The following is a 27,789-nucleotide window of genomic DNA, read 5'->3' on the forward strand; positions in this document are numbered from 1 at the left end:
TTCTTTATTTTATCAATCAATTTTCGAAATTGCATTTCTTAAATGCTAGAATTTCGAATTTTATCTTGAAAAATAGATTAAGTTGTAAATTAATTATTTATTTTAATTAATTCTTGGATCAACTTAAATCAATGATTTTTTCATTTATTGATTAATTTAAAATAAATTGAATTAAAGTATATTATTAGAAATTGAATTAATTAGTCAAAAGAAAATCTAGATAGATGATATTTTTACTTGAAGTATTTTTCAAGTGTATTTAATTAAATAGAAAATTAATATTTAAGTTGATTTTCATCATCATACTTAAATATTTGAAATTTTTCTTGTATATTTAATTAAATAGGAAAATTATATTTTTTGTTGTAAATTAATTTTATTAATTAATTTTGGGCCAACATTAAATTAGAATAATTTTTCCAGGATTAATTTTTTATTTTAACATGCATTTTCGAAAATTGTATTCTTAAATACTTTAATTTTTTGAAATGCAATATATATTTATAGAAAATTAAATTTGAGTTGTAAATTAATTTAAATTAATTTTGTAAAAACTTAAATTGAATATTTTTCTAAATATTTATTGGAAATTATTAGTAAGATGGAAATAATTCATGTTATTTTCATATCCATCTAAGTAAAATTTATAAATATTAAATTAAAATTTATATTTAGAATTTTTCATTCTAAATTGGAAATTTTAAATAAATATATATTTAAAATAAATAAATTAAATAAAGAGAATCAAAGAAAATACAACTCACTTTAAATAATGAGCTTGATTATTATTAAGATATTCGATCTCCATTGTTGGTCTTACAAAAGTTAAATGTTTTCAATATAACCTCGAGACGCTAGACTTCGTCCCCCTATGGATGGTTATTCGTTGAACGCATTTAACACCGTAAGATTTCATTTGATAAGTGTTTTGTGCGTTTTCGTCTCTATTTAGACTCTCCCCTACGGTGACTACTTAGAGATAAACTCATAAAACATGAAACAATGGTGGAAGCTCATAAAATGAGAATAACCTTGACTCTCGCCTACCAAGAGAACGTTGGATTCTTATTTTGATCGAATAAAAAGTTTCTAGCATGGTTTCTATTTTAGATGAGCTGACAACTCTATTCAATAAATGATACTTTGACTCTCGCCTACCGGGACACTGTATCAGTTTGTTGAAAACCTTGGAAATTATTTAGGATTGTATGTTTTAGTATTTTCACTAGTCATTCCTACTTGCTATATGTTTATAATTTCTGAATTGTGTATGAATTTATATTGAACCATGTTATTTTCTGTTATTAAGTTGTAGTTTAATTTCGAATCTTCATTGTTGGTCTAACATGTTTGTTTTTCTAATGAGATAAATCCTTAATGGATTTTCACCATTAGACATACATAATAGTGTAAGATCTCGAAAGATAAATATTGTATATGCAACATCTAGCTGTTCATCAATTGATGACACCTTAGACTAGTATTTTTACAATATGAAACAAGAAGATTACATAAATAAGATTACTTTGTCTTTCGCTAATCGAAGCATCGTTGAATTCTTATTTATAAACGAAATTATCCTAATTCCTCTTAGCTTATTCATTTCGAATTAGCTCAATAATATATCATTGGATGAATGGTCTATAAATTATTTAATGTCATTATATTTTCTCTTAAGAAATTAAATGACGCACATGATTATAATCCCGAAATTCTATTCCCAATTGATATAAATCCTCAATCTTAAAATCTCCTACTTGTATGGGCAAATCTGACTTAGAGTTTGTATTAGTAGTGCTGGTCCAAGATAGAATTACTCATTATATTTGGTAGAAATTTAAGTCTTTGACTTTAATTTTAGATTCCAAATAGAAATTTTCTTATATTTCTAATTCCAAATACAATACAGTTACACTTTCTCAAGTGTTTAATATCTATCTTTTATTAATGGATTAAAACTGTATGGAATATGAGTTAGGTATTCTATGACTAGGATCCACTTGCAGTATTCTAAGAACTCTTTGATATAACTAAACCTATGTCATCAAAAGACACTACCACATTTTTTTTTTAATCTATGGCATTTGTATCTTGTTCATAGAGGATTTGACAAGATCAATCTCTGCAAAGAGTTAATATGCCTATATCCACTGAAAGTAGTTCATCTCATTCGCAGATGGATGTACATTCAGGGGTGGATATGAGTTTTTCGTTGTATTCTTAAAACGATCACTCTAGATTATACCTTGTTAGGTTTTATGCCCTAAATAAAACTCTTTACAATCTGATTAGTTATCAATATAAGAAATTTGAAGTGATTGATGTTTGCATGAATTTTACATGCTAATGGTTTAATATGTTTATTACAGTCATACACACAAAATCAGTTAAATCCAGATCATATGTTTATTCACAATTACAGTATTGTCAACACAGTGGAATGTGATTGTGATCATATGAATCAAAAGTTTTGGTCCCTGTTTCATCAGTGTTATTGGATTTACACTAATGTGATAATCAGCGATGATGTGTACTTACACTTGGAGTAAATGTTATGTTCTTTCCAGGACATTAGTAAAGTATACTAGTTTCGAATGTATGGAGTATACATTGGCCTGGACCGATATTGCAACTAAGTTAAGATATTACAAACTTACCGTTATACATATCTTTCCAAGTCAATATCAGTAGTTGATCTTAAGATTAAAAGAATCTAAATCCTGATATGCTTAGGCTCAACTCAGGAGTGATATTCATGTTCTTTGATTTATTAGTTAAGCCTACTTTTGGGTCAGGCTGATACGTATATTTTGGGAACATGATAGTATGATTGAGTGGGAGTGCTGAACATAAATATGGAATCTATAACCTATTTGGTGTATAGAAGTCAAGTGATGATTCCCTTCGAGCTTAGCAAATAGAAGTAAATGGATGAGCTCTTGTTTAACTGACTAATTATTAGATCACTAAACACCATTTACAGGTAGCTAAGTGTTTTAAGGGGCAAAATACATTGAGGGGTGAGAACGGTAAAGAAATCCCATCTCGATGTAGATCATCTATATAGAGGATCTTTAAATTACAATAAGATTATAACAATGGTTAAATGAGATATCATATTGATATCGTGGAACATACAATATGCACTATATAAGTCTGAGAGTGCAATTCTAAGTTCTAAGAGTGGATTCAACGAAGAATTAATAAGTAGGAATTTACTTGGTAAATTTGGTTCACTTATTGGAAGCTCAGCATATAGATCCATGGTCCCCATTCTAGTTGAGAACATTCTGCTTGTAAGACTCATTAATTCATTCGTGATTGATCAATTATAATTCTAAAGTTAGACTACGTCTAATTTTATGAATTTTCACTAAGCAGGGGTGAAATTGTAAAGAAAAGAGTTTTCTAGGTTTATTTATTTATTAATGGACTTTATATGTCTAATTAATAATTAAATTAAATGACAATATTATTTAATAATCTATTTTAGTTATTAAATAATTAGTTTTGGCATTTAAAAGGTTAGAATTGGAAAATTGGCATTTTTGAGAAAATAGAGATAAAATTTGATAAAACTGCAAAATTAAGTGAGGCCCAATACTACACCATGGTCGGCCACTTAAATATGTTTTTCAAATTAATATTTTCATTATTTTAATGCCAAATAAATCCTAACCTAAACCTAGTAGTTGGCTATAAATAGAAAGTGATGGCTCAGTCACATAACATGCTTTCATTAGTAATCTGACAGAAATTTCTCTCTTCAGAAAAACTGAGCCTTCCCCACTTTCTATACCTGGCCGAAACCCTCTCTCCTCTTTTCTCCTTGATAAATTTCGACCCTAGTGAAAGAGTAAGTGCCCACACACAGCAAGCAGTAACTCAATCATAGATTTGAAGACTGTGAAGGATCAAACTTGAAGAAGAAGGACATTCGGGCTCAGATCTTGATTATACTCTGCTACAGAAAGGATTCAAGGGTTAGAGATCTGAGTGGAAGGAGACATTAATTCCGCTGCATCAATGTAAGGTTTTCTTAACTTTATATGTGTTTAATTTATCATTTTAGAAAGTTCATATGTAGGGTGTTTAAACAACATACTTGTGAGTAGATCTAAGATCCTGGTAAAATATATTCCAACAACTGGCCTCAGACCCATGGTAATTGATTTACTTACATGAAATTTGGACTTTAAAACGATTGTTTGTTTGTTTTTGGATGGTATATGTTGTATTGAGTGTTATTTGATGATTGATTGATGTTTGTGAATTTTCGTTAAAAATAATTGAATATCTGTTTCTGGAATTATTTTTATTGGATAGTATGGAAAAAATTAAGCAAGTTACTTTTTTACAGAACTCAATTTAGATTTAATTTGAATTAGTTATGATTTTTTGAAGATTTGAAAAAATCGGAGTTATGCTGAAATTTTCCTGCGATCGCGAAAACTGTCCATACAGCTCACAATTTTTTCGTTTTTGTTCGTTTTTTCATGCTTTTTCATGGAATTAACTTCCAATTTTTTGTGTAGTTCTATATTTATACAATAACTATTTTATCATTATGAATTAATTTAATATTTTTTAAATTTAATTCAAGATATTAGTGTAATTTGAATTTGAAAATAGTTAGTATCTATCTTTTTGCTTAAGTATCTATCTTATTTTTAAATTTGATTATAACTTATCTTATTTGTAAATTTAAGGTCAGATTTTATATATTTTAAATTTAAATTTTTTCAAATAATTTGACCTTATTTAAATTTAAAATAAGATAACTATAATCATGTAATTTTAAATAGATATAAGATATTTTGCTAACTTTTAAATTTTGTTATTTTATTTATTTAAATTAAATTTAAAATCTGAAAAGATATTTCATTTATCTTTTCTAATTTTTATTTTTTAAAATAACATTTAATTTTTAAAAGTAGTTAGCAAATTTTGAAATGATATTTAGGTTGGTTGAAACCTAATTTTTCAAAAAGTAGGTTTAATTTCAAATATTTATTTTTTTTAAATAATTTCGAAATTTAAATTTTTTTTATTTTCGAAATTAAATATTTTTTTAAATTTTATTTTTTTTCGAAAATTAAAATATTTTTTATTTAATTATTTATTTTTCGAAATTATTTATTTAAAATTAAATAAATTCTACTTCCAACTATCCAGCTAACCTTGTTGCAGGAGTATGTGGTTTTAGCTTGTATGTAAGTTTTTTAAAACCTATTATTACTTGATTGCAAATAGTCATGGTTACTTTTTGCCAGATCTAATGATCTGATGGCTCCCTTGGTCAAGTTAATAATTTGTAACAGGTAAATTTTACAATCTTCTTTCATCTGTGTATAACCTAGGAACATGATAGGATCCATCCAAAGTGTGTACCTGTGTGAGCCTATATGTTTATTTTGTTTTAATATAGATACATATAGGTTGTTGCTAAATAAAATGTCACACCATGATAGATTTTATTTAGGTCCATCTAGCTATTGGACCTATTCAATTAATAACAGTTATTTATTTTAAGGTTAAATTCCTCTCTTTTGGGCCTTGTGTGAGAGTTGGGAGCCATAGAAGTGGGTACGACATACTGAACCCAGCACCCCCTCACATGAACTACCCCAATTGTGAAGGCCCATTTGCCTGATTTGAATAACTGTACTGGGTTTGACCTAATAAAATTGAATTAGCAACATAATTAACTTTTAAAATATATGAAAATTTATTTTTTCATTTTAATATTTTAAAGTTAATTTTAAGAAAAACAATTTTAGTTTAGATATTATTTCTAGACAAACTATTTGTATTTTTCTTGTATTTAATTAAATATAGAATTTTAACTAACTAGATTCTTTCTGGAGCTTGTTTAATTAAATATTCATATTTAAATTATAAATTAGTTGTAACAACTGATTTTTCTTATCTAACTTAAATTTGAATATTTGATTTAAATTTTAAATCAAGTTGAGGAATCCTAGGCATTAGTTATTAAAGATTCTTAAGATATTTTTTTAAGTTAATATCTTTTCGAATATTAACTTAAAATGGAATATTTAAGATATTTTTTAGGTTAATATCTTTTCGAATATTAACTTAAAAAAAGAATCTTCAAATTAAGTGGTTACAACTTAATTTTTGATATTTAATTAAATCTAAATTTGAAATTATTTAAGTTTTAGATTTTTTCGATATAACTTGAATTAGATATTTTTCAAATTTTTGAAAAGATACTTAGTCCAATAAGATATTTTCTAGATAGTAATTTCTAGACTACATATTATTTCTAATATTTAAATAGAAAAATAATATACTTTGTGAAATTAATTATTTAAATAATTAATTTTGGTACAATTTTATTAAGTATATTTTTCCTAGTATTAAACTAGAAATAAATAATTAAGCCTTCTCTACACTTAATTATTATTTCTTGAATTTAATACATTTAATTAACTTGAAGAATCTAAATATCTAAGTTGATTTTCATCATGATACTTAAATATTTATTGATTTTTCATGACACTTAATTAAATAGAAAATTATTTTTAGGTTGAAATTTAATTTTTCAACTTAAATTTAAATAATTTTCAAAATATATATTTTTCTTTATTTTATTAATCAATTTCGAAATTTGCATTTTAATTATGCAATATTTTCGAATTTTTTATCTTGAAAAATAGATTGAGTTGTAAATTAATTATTTATTTTAATTAATTCTTGGACCAACTCAAGTCAATGATTTTTTCATTTAATTGATTAATTTAAAATAAATGAATTTAAAATATATATATATTATTAGAAATTGAATTAACTAGTCAAAAGAAAATCTAGATAGGTGATATTTTTGCTTGAAGTATTTCTTTTTCTTTTTTTTATTATTTTCGAAAATAGTATATTTTTTTTATATACTTTAAATTTTCGAACTCAATAAATATATTCTCAAAGGAAATTTTTAAGTTGCTAATTATTTAATTTAATTCAACTTAAATTAATTTCCTTAATATTTATATTTAATATTATTACTAAGATGGAAATAATTAATTTTATTTCAATCACCATCTAAGTATAATTTTATAAATATTATATTAAATTCTTATTTTTGAATTTCAATTCTTAATTTCGAATTTAATGAGAATTTATTTATTAGAATAATAAAGAAAATACATATTAAAGAATGAGCTTTATTATTATTAAGATATTCGATCTCCATTGTGGGTTTTACACCGCGTTTGTTTTAGTGAGTAATCCTCCCTAATGGAGGAACGTTCATTAGCAATTTTGCACCGTTTAATCTCGCATGATAAGTGGTTTGTAAGTGTTTTATATGGTATAGATCACCCTAATGGTGGCGACCATATTTGACTTGCAAATTGCGAAACAATGGTAGAAGCTCATGAGATAGAATAGCCTTGACTCTCGCCTAAACGGGACAACGCTGGATTCCAATCTTGATCGAATAAAAGGTTGCTAGAATGTTTAACATTTTAGATGAGCTGACAACTCTATTCAATGGATGGTAGCTTTGACTCTCGCCTAAACGGGACACTGATATCAGTTTGTTGAAAAACCTTGAAAATTATTTAGGATTGAATTTTTTAAGTATTTTCTCACATCATTCCTATTTTCTATGTGCTTATAATTTCTGAATTGATTTTGTGTTAAACCATTATTAATTTCTATTTGTAGATTTCTATTATTTTGTAGTATCCTGTTTTATCAAAATGAATCCCATGTTATCACTGTTGACTGAAAATAAGCTGAATGGATCTAACTTCAATAAATGGAATGAGAACATTAATATTGCTCTCATAGGAGAAAGTGCCTTGTTTGTTTTAACTGAGCCGTCACCTGAAGTACCTGGGGATAATGTATACAAAGCTGTGAAAGAAAAGTATGAGCGTTGGCAGAAAGCAAATGACAAAGCTCTATACTTTATGCTTTCTAGCATGGTTGACACCCTCAAAACTCGGTTTTCTAAAACCGAGAAGGCTGCTGAAGTTATGACGAAGTTAAATGAACTATTCGGTAAGGCATCACTTCAGTCACGCTTTGACGCGACTAAGAAGTACATTAATGCACGGATGGAACCTCATCAAAACGTGCGTGACCATGTTCTCCTCATGTCTAGTTATTTCCAAGAAGCCCAGGATCATGGTGCTGAAATGGACAGTGCTACTCAAGTTAGTCTTATCTTGAATAGCCTGACTCCAGCATTTCTACCATACACATCAAATTATGTCATGAATAAGAAGGAAATTGACTTTCATGAATTAGTCAATGACCTTCAAACTTATGAAAATTTGATTGGAGGACCCAAGAAGAAAGGGAGTAAACCTCACAATCCTGGGAATGGTAATGGGACGATAAAACCTGAAGCAAATGTTGCCTCTGCTTCAAAGCCTAAATCGAAGAGGAAGTGGAACAACACCAAGAAGCGAACTAAAGCCATGAAGAATAAAAAGGCTTCTCCTTCTGGTGATGCTACACTTAAAGGAAAGTGTTTCTACTGCAATGAGAAAGGTCATTGGAAACCCCAGTGTCCTAAACTTCTTGCAAAGAAACAAGGTATTTCCATTTATAAACTTTAAGAGTTTTAGTGAATTATTATCCAATTGGATTTATGATTCTGGACTAACTTTGTTTATTTGTTTTCTTCTTCTTATAGGCCAAGCTACTTGAACTCAGATGAGTTGGATCAGCAAGCTGGACCAAGGGTGAAATCGTCCAGATGAAGATGAAGCTCTTCAATTTATTTTGAATTAATTGTTTTAGTTTAAAGACAATTTGGATTTCAGATTTTAGTTAGGGATATTTATCCCTGTTTCTCTCATATTGTTGCAATACATTTTTTTTATTAATAAAGTTTATAATTTTCGAAATTCACTATTGCAATTTATGAGATTGAGCTTCATTTAATTTTATCTTCATCAATTATTACCACATTATATTTGTATGTTTGTATGTGTAAGTGTTTTTATTATTGATGCAAATTCTATAATATTTACAACTCTTCATAGAGTTATATTATATAAACACTAGAAAATATTTCTATGTTTATTAATAATTGTTCATTCTAATACAATTATTAAGAATTTGTTTAATAAAAAGATCTTATGATCTGATAGGGGTGGAGAAAAGTTAAGAAAACCATGCAGTTCAACGATCTTTTATATCTAATGAACTCTGGATAGTATTCAACTCCACATAAACTCTATCACACTAAGAGAATCATGATCTTTACAACCTTTAGGGGTGGATCATAATCTCTATATACTTAGGGGTGGAGGTTATCCATAGTACCCTATATGTATATTCTTAGGGGTGGAGTCCATTCCACAATTCCCTATGTAACACATATCTTCTTTAAACATGGTAGTAATATAATGAGTTAGCTGTTGTCAATATAAATTCCTGATCTTGATTGTATGTTCCATTTCGATTTTACTGTTGTAAGTAAATGTTTGATACCTTTTAAAAGTTCTTTGTTAAAGTTTCACACTACCTTAATTGAGTGGGAGAATTTTAAAGTTTTATACCCATCTTCATTAGGTTGATACTTGTGATAGGTACTTAAGAACATTACTGAAAAGCAAATCTAACCATTCACATGGATAGGAATAGCTTATCAGAATTATGAGAATAAGATAAAGAACTCTAGTTCAGTCCATTCGAATGACTTGAACCAAGAATTCTTAATCCTCATAAAATTTGATGGTATCTTAATTTTGATTACTTTATCTCTGGCATGTATTTTTCACTTCAAATACTAGTCTGCTATGTTGATGACTTAGTCTTAACTTAAAGTTTTAAGACTAATACAAAAGTCACAACTAGGTAACTCTCTAAACAATCAGAGGTTAAAAGTATTATTTAACCAGACATCTGCTATTGAGTGGGAGTCATCTGAGATGTAATCAAATAGGGAACATTAGAAGATATTCAAGAAAGATTTATGAAAGTGATCTATATGTTAGATATTAAGGAACTGTGTATCAGTTATCCTTGTATCTCACCATCTAATTTCGATTTCTATAAGATGGTGCTTACTTTGGGGGTGGAGGAATTATTGTATAATAATTCAAGCTCTACCAGAGAAGAACTATAACTTGGTCTATTCGAAAATACCAGAAAGTTATATCACTGAAGAAAAGTCTACACTGTATTCACTACTACAATTTGGCCTTTTAGTGACACTATTTAGTGACACGCACAAAAGTGCGGGTCACTAAATAGATAGGAGTGAATTTTAGTGACATGCACAATTAGACTCTAAATGTTCGTGTTAGTCTCATGCAATGTGTGTCACTGAAAATATAGAGTGTCACTAAAGATTAAAATCTATTTTTTTTTTTATTTTTATTAATTTGAAAAATTGAGACTTATAATGACACGCCAAGCGCGTGTGGGTTAATATGCCCTGACACACCTGGCGCGTCACTATATCAATACTCTATTTTTTTTTTAAAAAAAAAATGCAGCTGTAATTTAAAATAAATAAAAAATAAAAATATTATCAAACCCCAACTAAAATACAATCTGAAAAAATAAAAATGAAAAAAGTAATTTATATAATTATCACCTCTCTCTCTCTCTTTCTTCTCAAACAATCAGACCATAACACAAAAAAAGCCCTAACTTTTCTCTTCTTTATCTCGCCTCTCTCTCTCTCCCCTGTAGCAGCCGCAGAACTCCCAGCCACCTCCGGCGACCTTGCCCACCTATCCTTTTTTCCCTCTTTCTTCCTCTCCGGCGGCCTAGACATATGGAGCGCCTCCACAAACAAGCCATTCCCTTCCATAGGTTCTGTCAGGGTGTTGGGCGTTCCAGTCAAGTCAGCCACTGCCTAGCCATGGCTCAAAATCTCCAAAACAATCTGATGACACAGAAGAATCGGAGACTCGCATATTAGGTACCTAAAAAATGTTTCTTTACTCAATTTGTTATTACGACTACTTTTTTGTAACTTGGTTTATTAGCTATTGTTTCACTTTAAGAAAATTTGTTTTCTGGGTATTGGGGTCAATGGGGTTAAAAGTTTAATTGATGATTTTCTTTATTTTGATGAATTGATTGTTTTTTATTTTTCAGGGAAGCGAAAGGAGAGGTCGGATTCCCAAATTTCAGTCAATCCTCTTACTCCGGTTAATGATGATTTTAGGTAGTTCTATTGTAATGGTTTTTCTAGTTGCTGTAAAATATTTTTATTATATATATTCGTATATAGAATAACCTTCTATTGCCACATTGAGTTGACTGTGTCTGAGAAAGACGAAGCTGTCAAGAAAGAGCTAATTTTGTTTTAGAATATTGGTAACAATTAATGATAATATCTTTGTGTTTGGTTCTCAAAAATTGCACTTTCAGCATTACAGGCCGAGACCCAGTTAGCAACAAACAAATAAAAAAAAAAGCCCAACTTCGCAGTGGTGCTTCTTCTTAAAAGTTCCATTCATTTAGATCTATTTTTTTTGTTTTTGTATTGTTCATACCAATTTTTGGGTTTGTAGTCATATTTTTTTTACTGTTATTGTATTTTGTTTATGTATTTTATTTAAATTATACTTGTATTTTTTTAATTACTTATTATGTATTACTGCTGTTAATTATAATGTTATTATTTTTTTGTATTTTTTTGGTTATTAACAGATGTATTTATATTACTTAAATAAAATCTAGATGTATTTATATTACTTAAATAAAATCTGAATATATATAATTTGCAATTTAAATTGATAATTATAACAATTTAAATTCTTAATACAATCTGTACTAAATCAAATTAAATATTTTTTTTAAAAAAATATTTAATGTAGTGACATTTTGTGTGTGTCACTATATCTCCATAAATATTAATAAAAAAGAAACAAAAAAGATATAGTGACGCTTCATGTGTGTGGCTGTTACCTTTTCAGTCTGACAAAACCTAACTCTATACACCTATAGTGACACGCAAAAAAAGAATGCAAAAGGTTTCAGTGACATGTGTGAAGTGTCACTAAAAATAGTCTTTCCAGTCACCCTCATTAGTGACGCGCGTTGAAGTGTCACCATACACTTTTAGAGTTACTCAATGTGTGTCACTAAAACCTAATTTTCTAGTAGTGATTATCTCAATTACATATTTTAAAATATGAGAGATATGTCTTCTGTTAATTCAGATGTACTTTTAAAACAGTAAAGATTTCAGTATCCCTTGATGAGTAAAGTATATAGTAAAGGATGTTTCATAAGTGAATTTATAAACTAGTTTCCAGAAGTTTGGGTGGATTCAAATATACTACACTTGATCTGAAGATCAAGACATCAGATTGACCTATTTGCACAGTTTGTTTTATGTTAGTGCAAGTGGGAGTTTGTTGGGTTTTATGCCCTAAATAAAACTCTTTACAATCTGATTAGTTATCAATATAAGAAATTTGAAGTGATTGATGTTTGCATGAATTTTACATGCTAGTGGTTTAATATGTTTATTACTTTTATACACAAAATCAGTTAAATACAGATCATATGTTTATTTACAATTACAGTATCGTCAACACAGTGGAATGTGATTGTGATCATATGAATCAAAAGACTTGGTCCCTGTTTCATCAGTGTTATTGGATTTACACTAATGTGATAATCAGCGATGATGTATACTTACACTTGGAGTAAGTGTTATGTTCTTTCCAGGACATTAGTAAAGTATACTAGTTTCGAATGTATGGAGTATACATTGGACTAAACCGATATTGCAGCTAAGTTAAGATATTACAAACTTACCGTTATACATATCTTTCCAAGTCAATATCAGTAGTTGATCTTAAGATTAAAAGAATCTAAATCCAGATATGCTTAGGCTCAACTCAGGAGTGCTATTCATGTTCTTTGATTTATTAGTTAAGCCTACTTTTGGGTCAGGGTGATGCGTATATTTTGGGAACATGATAGTATGATTGAGTGGGAGTGCTGAACATAAATATGGAATCTATAGCTTCTACTGGTGTATAGAAGTCAAGTGATGATTCCCTTCGAGCTTAGCAAATAGAAGTAAATGGATGAGCTCTTGTTTAACTGACTAATTATTAGATCACTAAACACCATTTACAGGTAGCTAAGTTTTTTAAGGGGCAAAATACATTGAGGGATGAGAACGGTGAAGAAATCCCATCTCGATGTAGATCATCTATATAGAGGATCTTTAAATCACAATAAGATTATAACAATGGTTAAATGAGATAGCATATTGATATCGTGGAACATACAATATGCTCTATATAAGTCTGAGAGTGCAATTCTAAGTTCTAAGAGTGGATTCAACGAAGAATTAATAAGTAGGAATTTACTTGGTAAATTTGGTTCACTTATTGGAAGCTCAACATATAGATCCATGGTCCCCATTCTAGTTGAGAACATTCTCCTTGTAAGACTCATTAATTGATTCGTGATTGATCAATTATAATTCTAAAGTTAGACTATGTCTAATTTTATGAATTTTCACTAAGCAGGGGTGAAATTGTAAAGAAAAGAGTTTTCTAGGTTTATTTATTTATTAATGGACTTTATATGTCTAATTAATAATTAAATTAAATGACAATATTATTTAATAATCTATTTTAGTTATTAAATAATTAGTTTTGGCATTTAAAAGGTTAGAATTGGAAAATTGGCGTTTTTGAGAAAATAGAGATAAAATTTGATAAAACTGCAAAATCAAGTGAGGCCCAATACTACACCATGGCCGACCACTTAAATAGGTTTTTCAAATTAATATTTTCATTATTTTAATGCCAAATAAACCCTAACCTAAACCTAGTAGTTGGCTATAAATAGAAAGTGATGGCTCAGTCACATAACATGCTTTCATTAGTAATCTGACAGAAATTTCTCTCTTCAGAAAAACTGAGCCTTCCCCACTTTCTATACCTGGCCGAAACCCTCTCTCCTCTTTTCTCCTTGATAAATTTCGACCCTAGTGAAAGTGTAAGTGCCCACACACAGCAAGCAGTAACTCAATCATAGATTGGAAGACTGTGAAGGATCAAACTTGAAGAAGAAGGACATTCGGGCTCAGATCTTGATTATACTCTGCTAAAGAAAGGATTCAAGGGTTAGAGATCTGAGTGGAAGGAGACATTAATTCCGCTGCATCAATGTAAGATTTTCTTAACTTTATATGTGTTTAATTTATCGTTTTAGAAAGTTCATATTTAGGGTGTTTAAACAACATACTTGTGAGTAGATCTAAGATCCTGGTAAAATATATTCCAACATACCTTATGCAAAGAAAGTTAAAATGTTTGAAAAATTTCTTAAATTTCTAGCAATGGTTAAAACCATTAAAGTAAGTGGTTAAAGATCTTGCGAACTGATAGGGGTGGAGAAATAGTTAGTAGATATGCAGTTCAAAGATCATTAATTTGATTTTTGAATTATATCTAAACTTACCTCCCCAGAAATTTCGAGTTGCATGTTGATGATTAGTTACTAGTCGTTGCCTAATTCCTTCTATGGTAATACAATTTCAGAATGATGTAATGGTTGTATACTTAATGTAAATCATTACTAGATTCATGGATGACCTAATCAAAATCTTAAGAAAAGCTAGAACTATTAACCATGGTTTGTTAGCTATTCTAAGTGATTAGGGGTGGACCATCCCATTGTCAATAGATAAGAAAGTGTTTGTTCAAACAAATACTACTTTTCTAAGATAATGACTAAGTCTGAAAACAAGTAGCAAATAACGGAGATATTTAATTCTTGATTCCAAAAGTATTCTATCATCTTATATAACATATGATGATCCCACTGCCTCTGTTGTCTTGTCACAACCGAAGAGATCAATACCATTTAGTTTTCTTCGACATAATTCACGGTACCTTGTCGTAGTGGGAGAGTTTCTAGGAACTCACCTTCTTATGACTTGGGAGACAATAGTGATCAAAATCCATTGTGAGTTTAAACAAGTAATGGATTGTCAAGAGAAGAAACTAAGAAGAAAAGCCAATAGAACTATGGTTTAATCCATTCACATGGAATAACCTAAAGTTTTCTATTACAAGGACATAAAGGGAAATTTTCGTTTATAAGTTGTTCAATGGACTTAACAAAACTTCCTGTTCCTAGTATTATAGGTTTGAGTTTATCTAAACCTATGGCTTGTGGTATACCTGGTAATTACTTACTCTAATGCAAGCAACTTACTTTAGTAAGATGCTGAAGCATTTTCTTTCTAATGGCAATCTATAGAAGCTTCACAATTTCTTAGGTATAGATTTTATTTATCTAAGCAAAAGTCTTAACTATTCCAGAAAAGATAAAGCCATGAAAGAATTTCTTATATCAACAGTGAGAGGTCTTACATATGCTTTTGTATGCCTTAGACCATACACCTGCTGTTGAGTGGGAGTAATGAGTAGGTATCAGATTAATCCATGAGAAGAACATTGGAAGACAATCAAGTAAATATTAAGATTAAGAAGAGGAACTATATGTTAGTCTATAAGGGTCTGTTTAAAACTCTTAGACTACACCATATCAGATTTCGAAATTTGCCTTTGTGCTAGTAAATCTTTCTGATAAGATGGTGGTTACTCTGGGGGTGGAATAGTGATTTTGGAGAAGTGTAAAAACCTATCTGAAGTCTCTAGGTCTACCAGAGAGAGACTGAATGTTAAAGCTGCAGGAAAGGTACTTGTTCAGTCTAAGGAAAGTTCTATACATCTTTGGCACCATTCCAAATTGCCTTAAACTACTAGTGTTAATTTCCTGATTAACCGAAAGTAGTTGCCAAAGATATAGAATCCAGTATCCCAAGAGAGTAGACATATAGAGAGGAATTTCACATTATCAATGATTTTGTGATTAAAGGAAGAGTAATGGTGGAGAAAAGGTTGTGTTTAATTCAACCTTTTAGATCCTATTACGAGGAGTTTACTACTACTACACTTGATTTGTATATCAAGGTGTTGAGATTATTTGAAACGCACTTTTTGTTTTATATTAGTGCAAGTGGGAGTTTGTTAGGTTTTATGCCCTAAATAAAACTCATTTCAATATAATCAGATTTACTTATTAATATAGATCAGAAATAACATTTAATGTTGCATGGTTCACATGATTTATTTCATGATTATATGTACATAATGTATAAATTCATCTGAAACCCTTTTCACATACTTGATCCTGTTTATTGTGCCGTCAACACATTGGAAAGTAAACATGACTATGTGAATAAAGATTCCTAGATTTATCAGACATAGGGTTTTACTGATATGATAATCTACAACAGAGTTTACTTGCATTTGGAGAAGTGCTATGTTTTTTCCAGAGCATTGGTTAAAGTAAAGCTCAGGTTGGATGCATGGAGTATGCATCAGAAGGGACCGATATTGAACTTTGACTTAGATTTATTAAACTTACCGTAATATCTATTCAAGTCAATATCGCCTAGTTGATCCTAGATCAAATGATCTTAATCCTGATATGATTAGGCTCAATCTTGAAAGGCTATTCGTGTTCTTTGATTTGTTAGTTAAGCCTACTTTTAGGTCAGGGTGATACGTACTTTTTGGGAACACGGTAGTGCAATTGAGTGGGAGCGCTATCATAAACATGGAATCTATAGCTTCTATCTGGCGAATAGTAAGCAAAGGATGATCTCCTTCGAGCTTGACCAAACAAACATAAATGGTGGAGTACTCATTTCACATAAGCTGAAATATCATTTATACGGGGTCAAGTGTTTTAAGAAATAAATACATTGTAGGGTGTAACGGTAATCAAATCCCTTTACAGTGTAGATCATTCATATAGAGGATCATTGATCACATTAGGATTGTAACAATGGATAACTAATGATGTGTCTATATGGTGGAACATATAGAGCATTCTATATACTGAGAGTGCAATTCTAAGTTCTATGCGTGGATTCAACGAAGAACTAATAAGTTAGTGAATTTTAGTGCTAAATTCTTGATCTACTTATTGGAAGCTCAGTTATATAGACCCATGGTCCCCGCACTAGTTGAGATAATATTGCTTGTAAGACTCATATAATTTGTTTTGATTAATCAATTATAATTCTCAAATTAGACTATGTCTATTTGTGAATTTTTCACTAAGTAAGGGCGAAATTGTAAAGAAAGAGTTTATAGGGGCATATTTGTTAATTATGATACTTTGTATGGTTCAATTAATAAATATGATAAATGACAATATTATTTAATAATTATTTATAGTTATTAAATAGTTAGAATTGGCATTTAAATGGTTGAATTTAAAAATTGGCATTTTTGAGAAAATCAGATGCAGAAAAGATAAAACTGCAAAATTGCAAAAAGTGAGGCCCAAATCCACATGTATAGGGCCGGCCACTTTTGTAGGGTTTTTCCTCTGATATTTTCATTATTTAAATGCCAAATAATTCAAATTTAACCCTAGTGGAATGCTATAAATAGATAGCGAAGGCTTCAGGAAATTTACACAAAATTTCTACACTTTTTCTGACACTTTCGGAATAAAAAAAACCTGAGCCTTCTCTCTCCCTATCTTTGGCCGAACCCACTCTCTCTTTCTTCTTCCTTAAATTTCGAAATTACCTTAGTGTATGAGTAGTGCCCACACACAGCAAGTGATACCTCAATCATAGTAAGGAAGATCGTGAAGAAAGATTTTCAGCAAGAATGAGTTTCAGCATCAAAGATTCAAAGAAAGAGATCCAGGTTCAGATATTGATAATGCTCTGCTACAGAAAGGAATCAAGGGCTAGATATCTGAACGGAAGGAGTCATTATATTTCGCTGCACCCAATGTAAGGTTTCCTAAACTTTATATGTGTTTATTTCATCGTTTTAGAAAGTTCATAGTTAGGGTGTTAATCAACATACTTGTGAGTAGATCTAAGATCCTGGTAAAATAAATTCCAACAATAGACACATCATTAGTTATCCATTGTTATAATCCTAATTTGATCAATGATCCTCTATATGAATGATCTACACTGTAAAGGGATTAGATTACCGTTACACCCTATAATGTAATTAATCCTTAAAACACTTAATCCCGTATAAATGATATTTCAGCTTATGTGAAATGAGATCTCCACCATTTATTTTTGTTTGGTCAAGCTCGAAGGAGATCATCCTTTACTTACTATTCGCCAGATAAAAGCTATAGATTCCATGTTTATGATAGCGCTCCCACTCAATTGCACTATTGTGTTCCCAAAATGTACGTATCACCCTGACCCAAAAGTAGGCTTAACTAACAAATCAAGGAACACGAATAGCCTCTTGAGATTGAGCCTAATCATAACAGGATTAAGATCATTTGATCTAGGATAAACTAGGCGATATTGACTTGAATATATATTACGGTAAGTTTAATAAATCTAAGTTAAAGTTCAATATCGGTCCCTTCCGATGCATACCCCATGCATCCAACCTGAGCTTTACTTTAACCAATGCTCTGGAAAGAACATAGCATTTCTCTAAATGCAAGTAAACTCTGTTGTAGATTATCATATCAGTAAAACCTTATGTCTGATAAATCTAGGAAACTTTATTCACATAGTCATGTTTACTTTCCAATGTGTTGACAGCACAATAAACAGGATCAAGTATGTGAAAAGGGTTTCAGATGATTTATACATTATGTACATATAATCATGAAATAAATCATGTGAACCATGCAACATTAAATGTTATTTCTGATCTATATTAATAAGTAAATCTGATTATATTGAAATGAGTTTTATTTAGGGCATAAAACCCAACAGGACATGGAAAAGAAGAATCGCAGAAGTTTTCTAACCCTAGGGTTTCCTAAGCATTTCTACAACATAGTTACATTCAAAGCGTAAACATGCAAAGGAAAGCATAAAAGGAATCAGAAACTTACTGAAATATTCGAATGTCAGAGTTCAAGCAAACCAACAATCGTCTGTAGGCACTTCAGCAACTCTGAAGCCAGAAAACTCTCCCTTTTCACTCCGGAGTTTACTTAGCAACGAAGGGTGATAAAAATGAGTAATGTGCCAGTACTCCGAGTATTTATAGGCAAAAGGGTAACTTTACATAAAGGAACCTTAGACGCCTCAGCTTCCCGCCTCAAAAGCGAATATGGGAAATCAAAAGTAATCGAGTACAACCATCAGCCATGGAGAGAGAAATTCGGATTTTCAAAATATTAATTGTCAGAGCATTAATTAGCCGAAAACTGAAGGGACGCCTAGTCAGCTTCACATCGAGTCTCGAACGGTCATGCTCGGCACGTATCCCCATCCAAAGGCAGAGCCAGCTCGGAATAAGTCTACACGCAACCTCGGAGGTCCCGTACAGACTTGGGGGGCAAATGTTATCCCAAATTTGGCACTCTGACGTGGCATCACGAGAATGGTGACACGTGGACTCTACTTGGAGCATCTGTTCGGAGCAATATGCCGAGTAGGATGCCTCGCTGGCATATCCAGAATGGAATACTTAACGAGCCGTGCAGAATTATCAACACTTAACGAATTCAACTCAACACATCATGAGTCACCGGCTCAATCCCTACAACTCTGGGATTAACTTACGTGGATGTGGCATACACACGATCCCATTATCAGTGTATTTAGCCTCAATCCCACGATCCTTGCATTCAACATTGATCACACGATCTTTCTGTTTACGCGCATTGTAACGAGAGAGTAAGCTCTTCCTCCTCAAGTTTCCAGCCCTATAAATAGTGAGGAATGTTCACTGGGCAAAGGACGGAAAAATTATAAGCTGAAACGCTGTAAGCTAAGGCTATCTAAGAATTATATATTCAGAGATACTATTGTAAGAGCTATAAGAAAAGGAAGCTTCTTCCTTGTTCTTAAGTCAATACAAATAACGAGAATTAGGCTATTACCGAACTGCTCGGGGCTGAACCTCTATAAAATTCTAGTGTCTTGTTATTGCTTTACTACATATTCTCATTACGACATATCGTTTATCGCTTATTAAAAAGACTCATTGTCGTTGGCTAAAAGCGAAGTCAATACCATATTAGAAATATAATTTTGATTGTTATCGTATTAAAAAAATTAAATTAACTGCGCGAAAAGCGACTATATTACCTAATTTATCTCTCTATAAAAAAAGTTAAATTTAAATATTTTTAGCACAAATTATTCTAAAAACAAATAAAACAAACTATAACAACCAAATTCCTATTAATGTTAATAAAGAAAGAAACATGTAGATCGAAAGTCATTAATAAATACAAATACACTGTTAATAAAGTTAGGCATGTCCCTATAAATTGACAAAACAAAATGATTTACTTTAACCCACCAAGCCAATTAGTTTTGTCTTTCTTTTTCATAAAAAATAAATATAAAAAATTAGCGTTGCCTTAGTTCAACCATGTGTTCCCACCTAGTAGAAATATACGCACGTAATGATGGAGGAATCTCAGGAGTATTTCCTTAATTTCACACCTTAGGATTTGACACAATCACACCCTCCATTAATTAAATTATTCGCCTAAACTAGAAAACCCCATTTATAAAATAGCCACGTTCTCATGTAGTGCCACAATCCTCATAACGAATCCAATCCAAAACACATAAAAAGGTAAAGTGAGGGAGAGAGAGAGAGAAAGAACAAGCAAAATAAGAATGGGCAACAGTATTGGAGGAGGAAGAAAGAAAGTAAAGGTGATGAAAATCAATGGAGAAACATACAAACTGAAACTGCCAGTAACAGTTATGGACGTGGTAAAGGATCACCCAGGTCATGTTATCTTAGATTCAGAAGCTGTAAAACATTTTGGGGTTAGAGCTAAGCCATTGGAGGCCCAACAAGAGCTGAAACCAAAGAAGCTCTATTTTCTAGTGGAGCTTCCGAAGGTTTCCTCTGATCATCAGCAGGATCATTACAAATCGGTGAGAAGGGTACAGTCCGGGATCAACATGAGCGCCAAGGACCGACTCGAGTGCCTGATGCTGTCTCGTAGGGCTGTTTCCGACATTTCCATGGCAAGGGCCTCCTCCAGCCATGTCTCTTCCGGTGGGCCAGCTGTTCCCAATTCTGGCCCAATCAGAGTCAAGATGAGGCTCCCAAGAGCCCAAGTTGCTAAATTGGTGGAAGAGAGCAGAGATGAGGCCGAAGTGGCTGAGAAAATTATTGGCCTTTATATGGAAAATAACGGTGGCCGCGCCACTGTTCATGCGGCGGACGAGATAAAAAGTGGTGCGTTGCTTCACCGTGACGAGCGCCGGAAGCCCGGTCTCGGTAGCATTTCTGAGAATTACAAGGCCCGTGAGGTACGTCTTTTTTTTTTTATTATTTAATTAAATAATAATAATAATACTATTTTTTTTTTATTATTATTATTTCAAACCATTTCCCAGTTTTCATGTGATGTGTTGGTTCGTAAATCACTTTAAGAATAAGTTAGTTTGAATTAATTGGTGTTATGCATGAACAACTTAAAAATAATATTTTATGATTAGTATTTTTGAAGTATCATTAGAATGTTATATATCTAAACTAAATTATACATATTTAAACTTCAATTCACATGGTTGACAGAGTTTTTGATTTGTAGTAAACACGTTTGAATATTTATAACTATATCTTGAGAAATAGAGATTTTGTTTTAATACTCTTTTTTTTATTATTATTGATTTAATTACACTAATATTTATCAACTACTAAAATTCTATCTTCACCATTTTGTTTTAATACTCAAATAGTTTATATGTTTCTTTCTCGAAAATAAAATAAGTTATATGTCAAAATTGACAAACACTAGAGTGAGATTTTATTGGCTAACATTTTTGTTTGATAACTAAATATTAATATATCATTAACAATATAAATATATGTATACATATTATATATGGTTTTTAGTCTTTTAGAGGTTGAGATTTTGAAATGAAACCTAATAATAGGGTAGGAGATCAGAAAAAGTATAGGTTTGACAAAAGAGACCTGTGGTAAGTGATACGTTATATGCAATGACCCCAATGATCACAAATATTAGTCTTTTTCACCACTCTAATTTAGTTACCAACCTATGAAAAAACATTGTGTTGACTAATGATGTATATTAGTTACCGGAAATTAATATGATTTTCTATTTTGTATACGAGATGGGTTAGTTAAAGAGTCAAAGCTAGCTAGTAGCAATTGTTTGTTGTGTGATGCAACTATATATGATTTATTATTTTTAGAATTACATACTCATGCATCAATATATTCATATAAACCTATAACCTATATTAATATAGTGCCACTCACTCGGAGAACAAAAAAAGTTCAAATGTGACAATCAAACCATTAACAATGCCAACTGCCTTTTCTCGTAGCCAAAGAAATAGCTAGCAAAAGAATAAGTGATGACATAGACCATTATATACATATATATTATATATATAATATAATACCGAAGAAAAGGAGAGAGAGAGAGAAAAGAGTGTGACCATTTTCCTAACATTATTAATAAGGCGTTGTAGGCCTGCTGGGAGCGTTTTCATATACATTTTAGAGAAGTGTTTGGTCACCAATAATTGTTATAGATCACCAATAGTTGGATAAGTGGACTAATTGCTCTGCTTTAATGGGTCCGAAAGGTAACCATTACCATGTCTCTAGGCCTGCAATTTGTTTTTTTTTTTTATTTATTTTGCTACTAAAAGAATTGGAATATATATATATTTATGTTAATTAATTCATAATTTGTTACTTGATAACGAACTGAGAAATTAAGCGTATAAATATATATTCTTTTGAGGAAAAAGAAGATAAAGAAGTAGACGATAACAAATGTTGTTATGTACTTCTCAAAAAAAAATGTTGTTATGTAGAAATGTTAGTTGAATGGATTTACCTACTGGATTTGGTCAATTGGGTCAATTTATAGAGGCTATTGACTCTCAATTATAATATTTAGAGGCTATTATCAAAATTTTGGTCATGGATTCCCGGAAAAATCGCCTGTATTTTTGTATTGTTAACTACAAGTAAGTGACTTGGCCTAAAAAGGAAAAATTAAAAAAAATTAAGTGCTAGCATGTTTGACAAAGCCAAAGTCAATGTCTTCAGCCCCTAACGGTTCGACCTCTGTTTTTTTCCTTCTAATCCTTATTATTTCTGTTTTTGGCATAATAATAATGATAATAATAATATACAATTGAAAATAAAAGTTGGTTTTGTGCTAGTAATTGCATAATTTTTATTATTATTCTTATTGGTATTATTATTTTTTGTGATGATAAAGTTATTGCTTAAGATGATGATGTGGCAGAATTATTCAAATGTTGGTACGTATTTAATAAGGTGTGCAGATAACATTGATGTATGGGTATATTTGCTTTGGTCAAATAGTCTCCATTTTTTTATATGAAGCTGGTTCAATATGTTGAAGTGTTGAATTATGAGGACATTTCTTCAGTAATTAGCAAAACTCAACTATCTATAATTAATTGGTAAATTAAAAGAAACATCACCTATGCATGCCACGTCATATAGTTGACACTGCATGTTTATCTACTAAATGACCACTAGGAGACAACTTATTATATTAAAAACATAAAATGATGTATATGTAGGGAATATCATGGGTATGCATAATAAGTATTAATTTTTTTTTTCCTTTTTTGTGAGTGGCATAAGAACTAATTTAATTAAATAGTAGAATGCTAAATATCGCAAATAATATATGTCTTTTCATTTAATGTTTTTTTGTTATTGTAATTTGGAATAGATACAGAACAGCTAGACTTTATATATATCGTTTTCTTTTTTTCTCTTCATTGATTTCTTCATATCTTGAGTAGTGCTGATACAAATGTTTGCCAATTTTTTCAGAAACGAGTGACTTTCCTACCAATCGAAGAGGGAGAAATTCGTTTAGCTTTATAGCAGCCTTTTTGGTCATAACAATGCATTAATTTGTCCAAACAAAGCATCAATTAGGCATAGTTAGAAAGTCAAAACCAAGTAGAGCACCTGGATTTTTGTGTCCCTTATTATGTATATAGTTAAAGTAGATTTTATCGTGTTAGCCAATTACAGTTGTCTTGTTTATGACATTTTTATCTTTCATATATATAGGATTGTTTTAAGGTGGTATTTGTAGTGCATTTAATAGTTTGTTTTAATTGTAATATTATGATTTTGAATGTAATATATTTAAACTAAAATTGATTAAAATTTTTTATTTTATTTAAAAAATAATTTTTTTTGAATAAAAAATAATCTTTATTAGACAGAAACATCCGCTAAAATAATAGACTAAAGAGCAAGGAGAACATCACTCTCAGTAAAACGACGACCTGACCAATAACAAGCACCACGTGCCATACAGTGCGCGACTTTGTTAGCAGACCGTTTAACATGACCAATAGAAACATTACTTAAAGAAGATAAAATAAATTAACAATCTTGAACAAATAAATCAAAAATAGAAGGCATAGATACCGAACTAAGAATAGCTTGAACAACTAAGATGCAATCTGTCTCTAAAATGACATTTGACTTGTTATTCTTCTTTATCCAACTAAGTGCCTCTTTGACACTTAGAACCTCTGCAATTTCGGGTCGGCAACTGACAGAAGAAATAGTTGAAAGCGCCTCAATTAATAGCCATCACAGCCAGGTGCGACAAAACCAGTCCCCACCTCATTTGTGTCTTCAAAAACTGCCCCATCAACATTAATTTTTAACTGACCAGCAGCCGGTTTGGACCAGTGTTCTCTTGTGTTAGTGCGATTAGAGGCCAGGGAAACCGAGTCCAGCCTCTTAGACTGAGCAGACGTCCATTGTCGAAGAGTGGTACGAGCCATCCAAACAACATCAGCAGCACTACAACTTTTACCATTCCAAAGCATATCATTCCGAGCCTTCCAAATTGCCCAACCAACCATGATAGCTTCTTCAACCAACCCCATATTGCCTACTGTCAACACTTCCATAAACCAGTCAAAAAAATTGGTAGCTACAGAATGGCCAACACCTAACGCTGATCGAAGCCAACAAGAATGTGCAAAGGAGCATTGAACTAAAACATGGAAAATTGACTCTTCCCTAAAATTGCAAAACACACAATGTAAATCCACAGGAACATGTTTACTATGTAGCTGAGTACGTGTAGGCAAACAACCCGAAAGAGCTTTCCAAACAAAATATAAAACCTTAGGAGGGGCTTTAATCTTCCACAACATCTTCCCAACATCCTACTCCATGGATGAGTTCCAACTACCATTGACCAACTGTAAGTGAGTATAGGCGCTTTTGACTGTGAAAAAACAAGTTGGATCCTTGTTCTAAACCAACTATCACTCCCAAGATTAACACTCAAAGACACCTGTTTGATGAGCTCCACATCACGGGACTCAAACAAGTCCTCAATAAGCTCCAAATCCCATTGTCTACTATCTGGCTTCATTAATTGAGACACTTTACAATTGACCAGTGTCGGATGATTAGATACCACACACGGGCTAGCCTCAGACAAAAGCCAAGGTGTGTTTAACACTTCAGTAGCTGAACCAGATCTTATTCTCCTACGGTCACCATCTCTGAGCAGCTTTTGTGACGCAAAGACACACCGCCATATAAAGCTTGGATTACCACCTAACTCGGCCTCCAAAAATGAGCATTTAGGAAAATATCGAGCCTTATACATCCGACCCACAAGGGAATCCTGGTACAGAAGTAACCGCCAACCTTGCTTACCCAACAACGAGAGATTATACTCATGCCAACTCCGAAAACCCATCCCACCAGATTGTTAGGTTTTATGCCCTAAATAAAACTCCATTTCAATGTAATCTATTTTATTCAACATCAATAAAGAAACAGAAGTATTTTTCATTCATTTGTGTATGTTTTGGTTCACTTTATCAATTGCTTGTCTATTTGATTTATAAATTCATCTTAAACCCTTTTCACATACTTGATCATGTTTATTGTGCTGTCATCACATTGGAAAGTAAACATGACTATGTGAATAAAGTTTCCTAGATTTATCAGACACAGGGTTTTACTGATATGATAATCTACAACAAGAGTTTACTTGTATTTGGAGAAATACTATGTTCTTTCCAGAACATTGGTTAAAGTAAAGCTCAGGTTGGATGCATGGAGTATGCATCGGAAGGGACCGATATTGAACTTTGACTTAGATTTAATTAAACTTACCGTAAAATCTATTCAAGTCAATATCGCCAAGTTGATCCTAGATCAAATTATCTTAATCCTGTTATGATTAGGCTCAATCTTGAAAGGCTATTCGTGTTCTTTGATTTGTTAGTTAAGCCTACTTTTAGGTCAGGGTGATACGTACATTTTGGGAACACGGTAGTGCAATTGAGTGGGAGCGCTAGCATAAACAAGGAATCTATAGCTTCTATCTGGCGAATAGTAAGCAAAGGATGATCTCTTTCGAGCTTGACCAAACGAAAATAAATGGTGGAGATCTCATTTCACATAAGCTGAAATATCATTTATACGGGGTCAAGTGTTTTAAGGTAAAATACATAGTAGGGTGTTACGGTAATCTAATCCCTTTACAGTGTAGATCATTCATATAGAGGATCATTGATCAAATTAGGATTATAACAATGGATAACTAATGATGTGTCTATATGGTGGAACACATAGAGCATTCTATATACTGAGAGTGCAATTCTAAGTTCTATGCGTGGATTCAACGAAGAATTAATAAGTTAGTGAATTTTAGTGCTAAATTCTTGATCTACTTATTGGAAACTCGGTTATATAGACCCATGGTCCCCGCACCAGTTGAGATAATATTGTTTGTAAGACTCATGTAATTGGTTTTGATTAATCAATTATAATTCACAAGTTAGACTATGTCTATTTGTGAAATTTTCACTAAGTAAGGGCGAAATTGTAAAGAAAGAGTTAATAGGGGCATATTTGTTAATTATGATACTTTGTATGGTTCAATTAATAAATATGATAAATGACAATATTATTTAATAATTATTTATAGTTATTAAATAGTTAGAATTGGCATTTAAATGGTTGAATTAGGAAATTGGCATTTTTGAGAAAATCAGATACAAAAGGTGTTAAAATTGCAAAATTGCAAAAAGCAAGGCCCAATCCACTAAGCCATGGCCGCCCACCTTTGTAGGCTTTTTAAGTTGATATTTTCATTATTTTAATGCCAAATAATTCAAACCTAACCCTAGTGGAATGCTATAAATAGATAGTGAAGGCTTCAGGAAAATAACACACTTTTTGAATCAGAAAAACCTGAGCCTCCTATCTCTCTTCGCTAGCTGCCACTCACTCTCCCTCTTCTTCCTTTGATTTTCGAACTTACCCTAGTGATTAGAGTAGTGCCCACACAAAGCAAGCAATACTTCAATCATAGTGAGGAAGATCGTGAAGAAAGTGTTGGGTTTTATGCCCTAAATAAAACTCATTTCAATATAATCAGATTTACTTATTAATATAGATCAGAAATAACATTTAATGTTGCATGGTTCACATGATTTATTTCATGATTATATGTACATAATGTATGAATTCATCTGAAACCCTTTTCACATACTTGATCCTGTTTATTGTGCCGTCAACACATTGGAAAGTAAACATGACTATGTGAATAAAGTTTCCTAGATTTATCAGACATAGGGTTTTACTGATATGATAATCTACAACAGAGTTTACTTGCATTTGGAGAAGTGCTATGTTCTTTCCAGAGCATTGGTTAAAGTAAAGCTCAGGTTGGATGCATGGAGTATGCATCAGAAGGGACCGATATTGAACTTTGACTTAGATTTATTAAACTTAC

General features: G+C 31.2%; 2 protein-coding genes and 1 long non-coding RNA gene across 3 annotated transcripts; 2 read left to right on the plus strand and 1 right to left on the minus strand.

Annotated features, from left to right (window-relative positions):
* The first annotated feature begins 10,469 nt into the window (after positions 1–10,469).
* On the plus strand, positions 10,470–11,642 carry LOC115710271 (uncharacterized). The gene is made up of 2 exons (XR_004010379.2): positions 10,470–10,912; positions 11,092–11,642. It is a non-coding gene; the product is annotated as an uncharacterized LOC115710271 (long non-coding RNA).
* Positions 11,643–20,388: 8,746 nt separating this feature from the next.
* Positions 20,389–24,173, plus strand: LOC115695668 (uncharacterized protein At1g66480). Its single transcript, XM_030622727.2, has 2 exons — positions 20,389–21,280; positions 23,829–24,173. Exons 1-2 carry the CDS (start codon positions 20,633–20,635, stop codon positions 23,880–23,882), a joined length of 702 nt encoding a protein of 233 aa, XP_030478587.2. The 5' UTR covers positions 20,389–20,632; the 3' UTR covers positions 23,883–24,173.
* A 425-nt stretch (positions 24,174–24,598) lies between these two features.
* On the minus strand, positions 24,599–25,740 carry LOC115695204 (uncharacterized). Its single transcript, XM_061104888.1, has 2 exons — positions 25,154–25,740; positions 24,599–25,046 (listed from the first exon to the last, which is right to left on the minus strand). Exons 1-2 carry the CDS (start codon positions 25,738–25,740, stop codon positions 24,599–24,601), a joined length of 1,035 nt encoding a protein of 344 aa, XP_060960871.1.
* Positions 25,741–27,789: the final 2,049 nt, after the last annotated feature.

This window comes from Cannabis sativa, chromosome 9 (assembly GCF_029168945.1).
Source record: "Cannabis sativa cultivar Pink pepper isolate KNU-18-1 chromosome 9, ASM2916894v1, whole genome shotgun sequence".
In the NCBI taxonomy this organism is placed as follows: Eukaryota; Viridiplantae; Streptophyta; class Magnoliopsida; order Rosales; family Cannabaceae; genus Cannabis; species Cannabis sativa.

Coding starts and splice junctions, on each gene's coding strand:
- LOC115695668 (XM_030622727.2), top strand. CDS start 20,633: ATGGGCAACAGTATTGGAGGAGGAAGAAAGAAAGTAAAGGTGATGAAA. Junction 21,281..23,828: donor AGAATTACAAGGCCCGTGAG/GTACGTCTTTTT, acceptor CAATTTTTTCAG/AAACGAGTGACTTTCCTACC.
- LOC115695204 (XM_061104888.1), bottom strand. CDS start 25,740: ATGGGTTTTCGGAGTTGGCATGAGTATAATCTCTCGTTGTTGGGTAAG. Junction 25,047..25,153: donor AGATTAAAGCCCCTCCTAAG/GTTTTATATTTT, acceptor TTGCAATTTTAG/GGAAGAGTCAATTTTCCATG.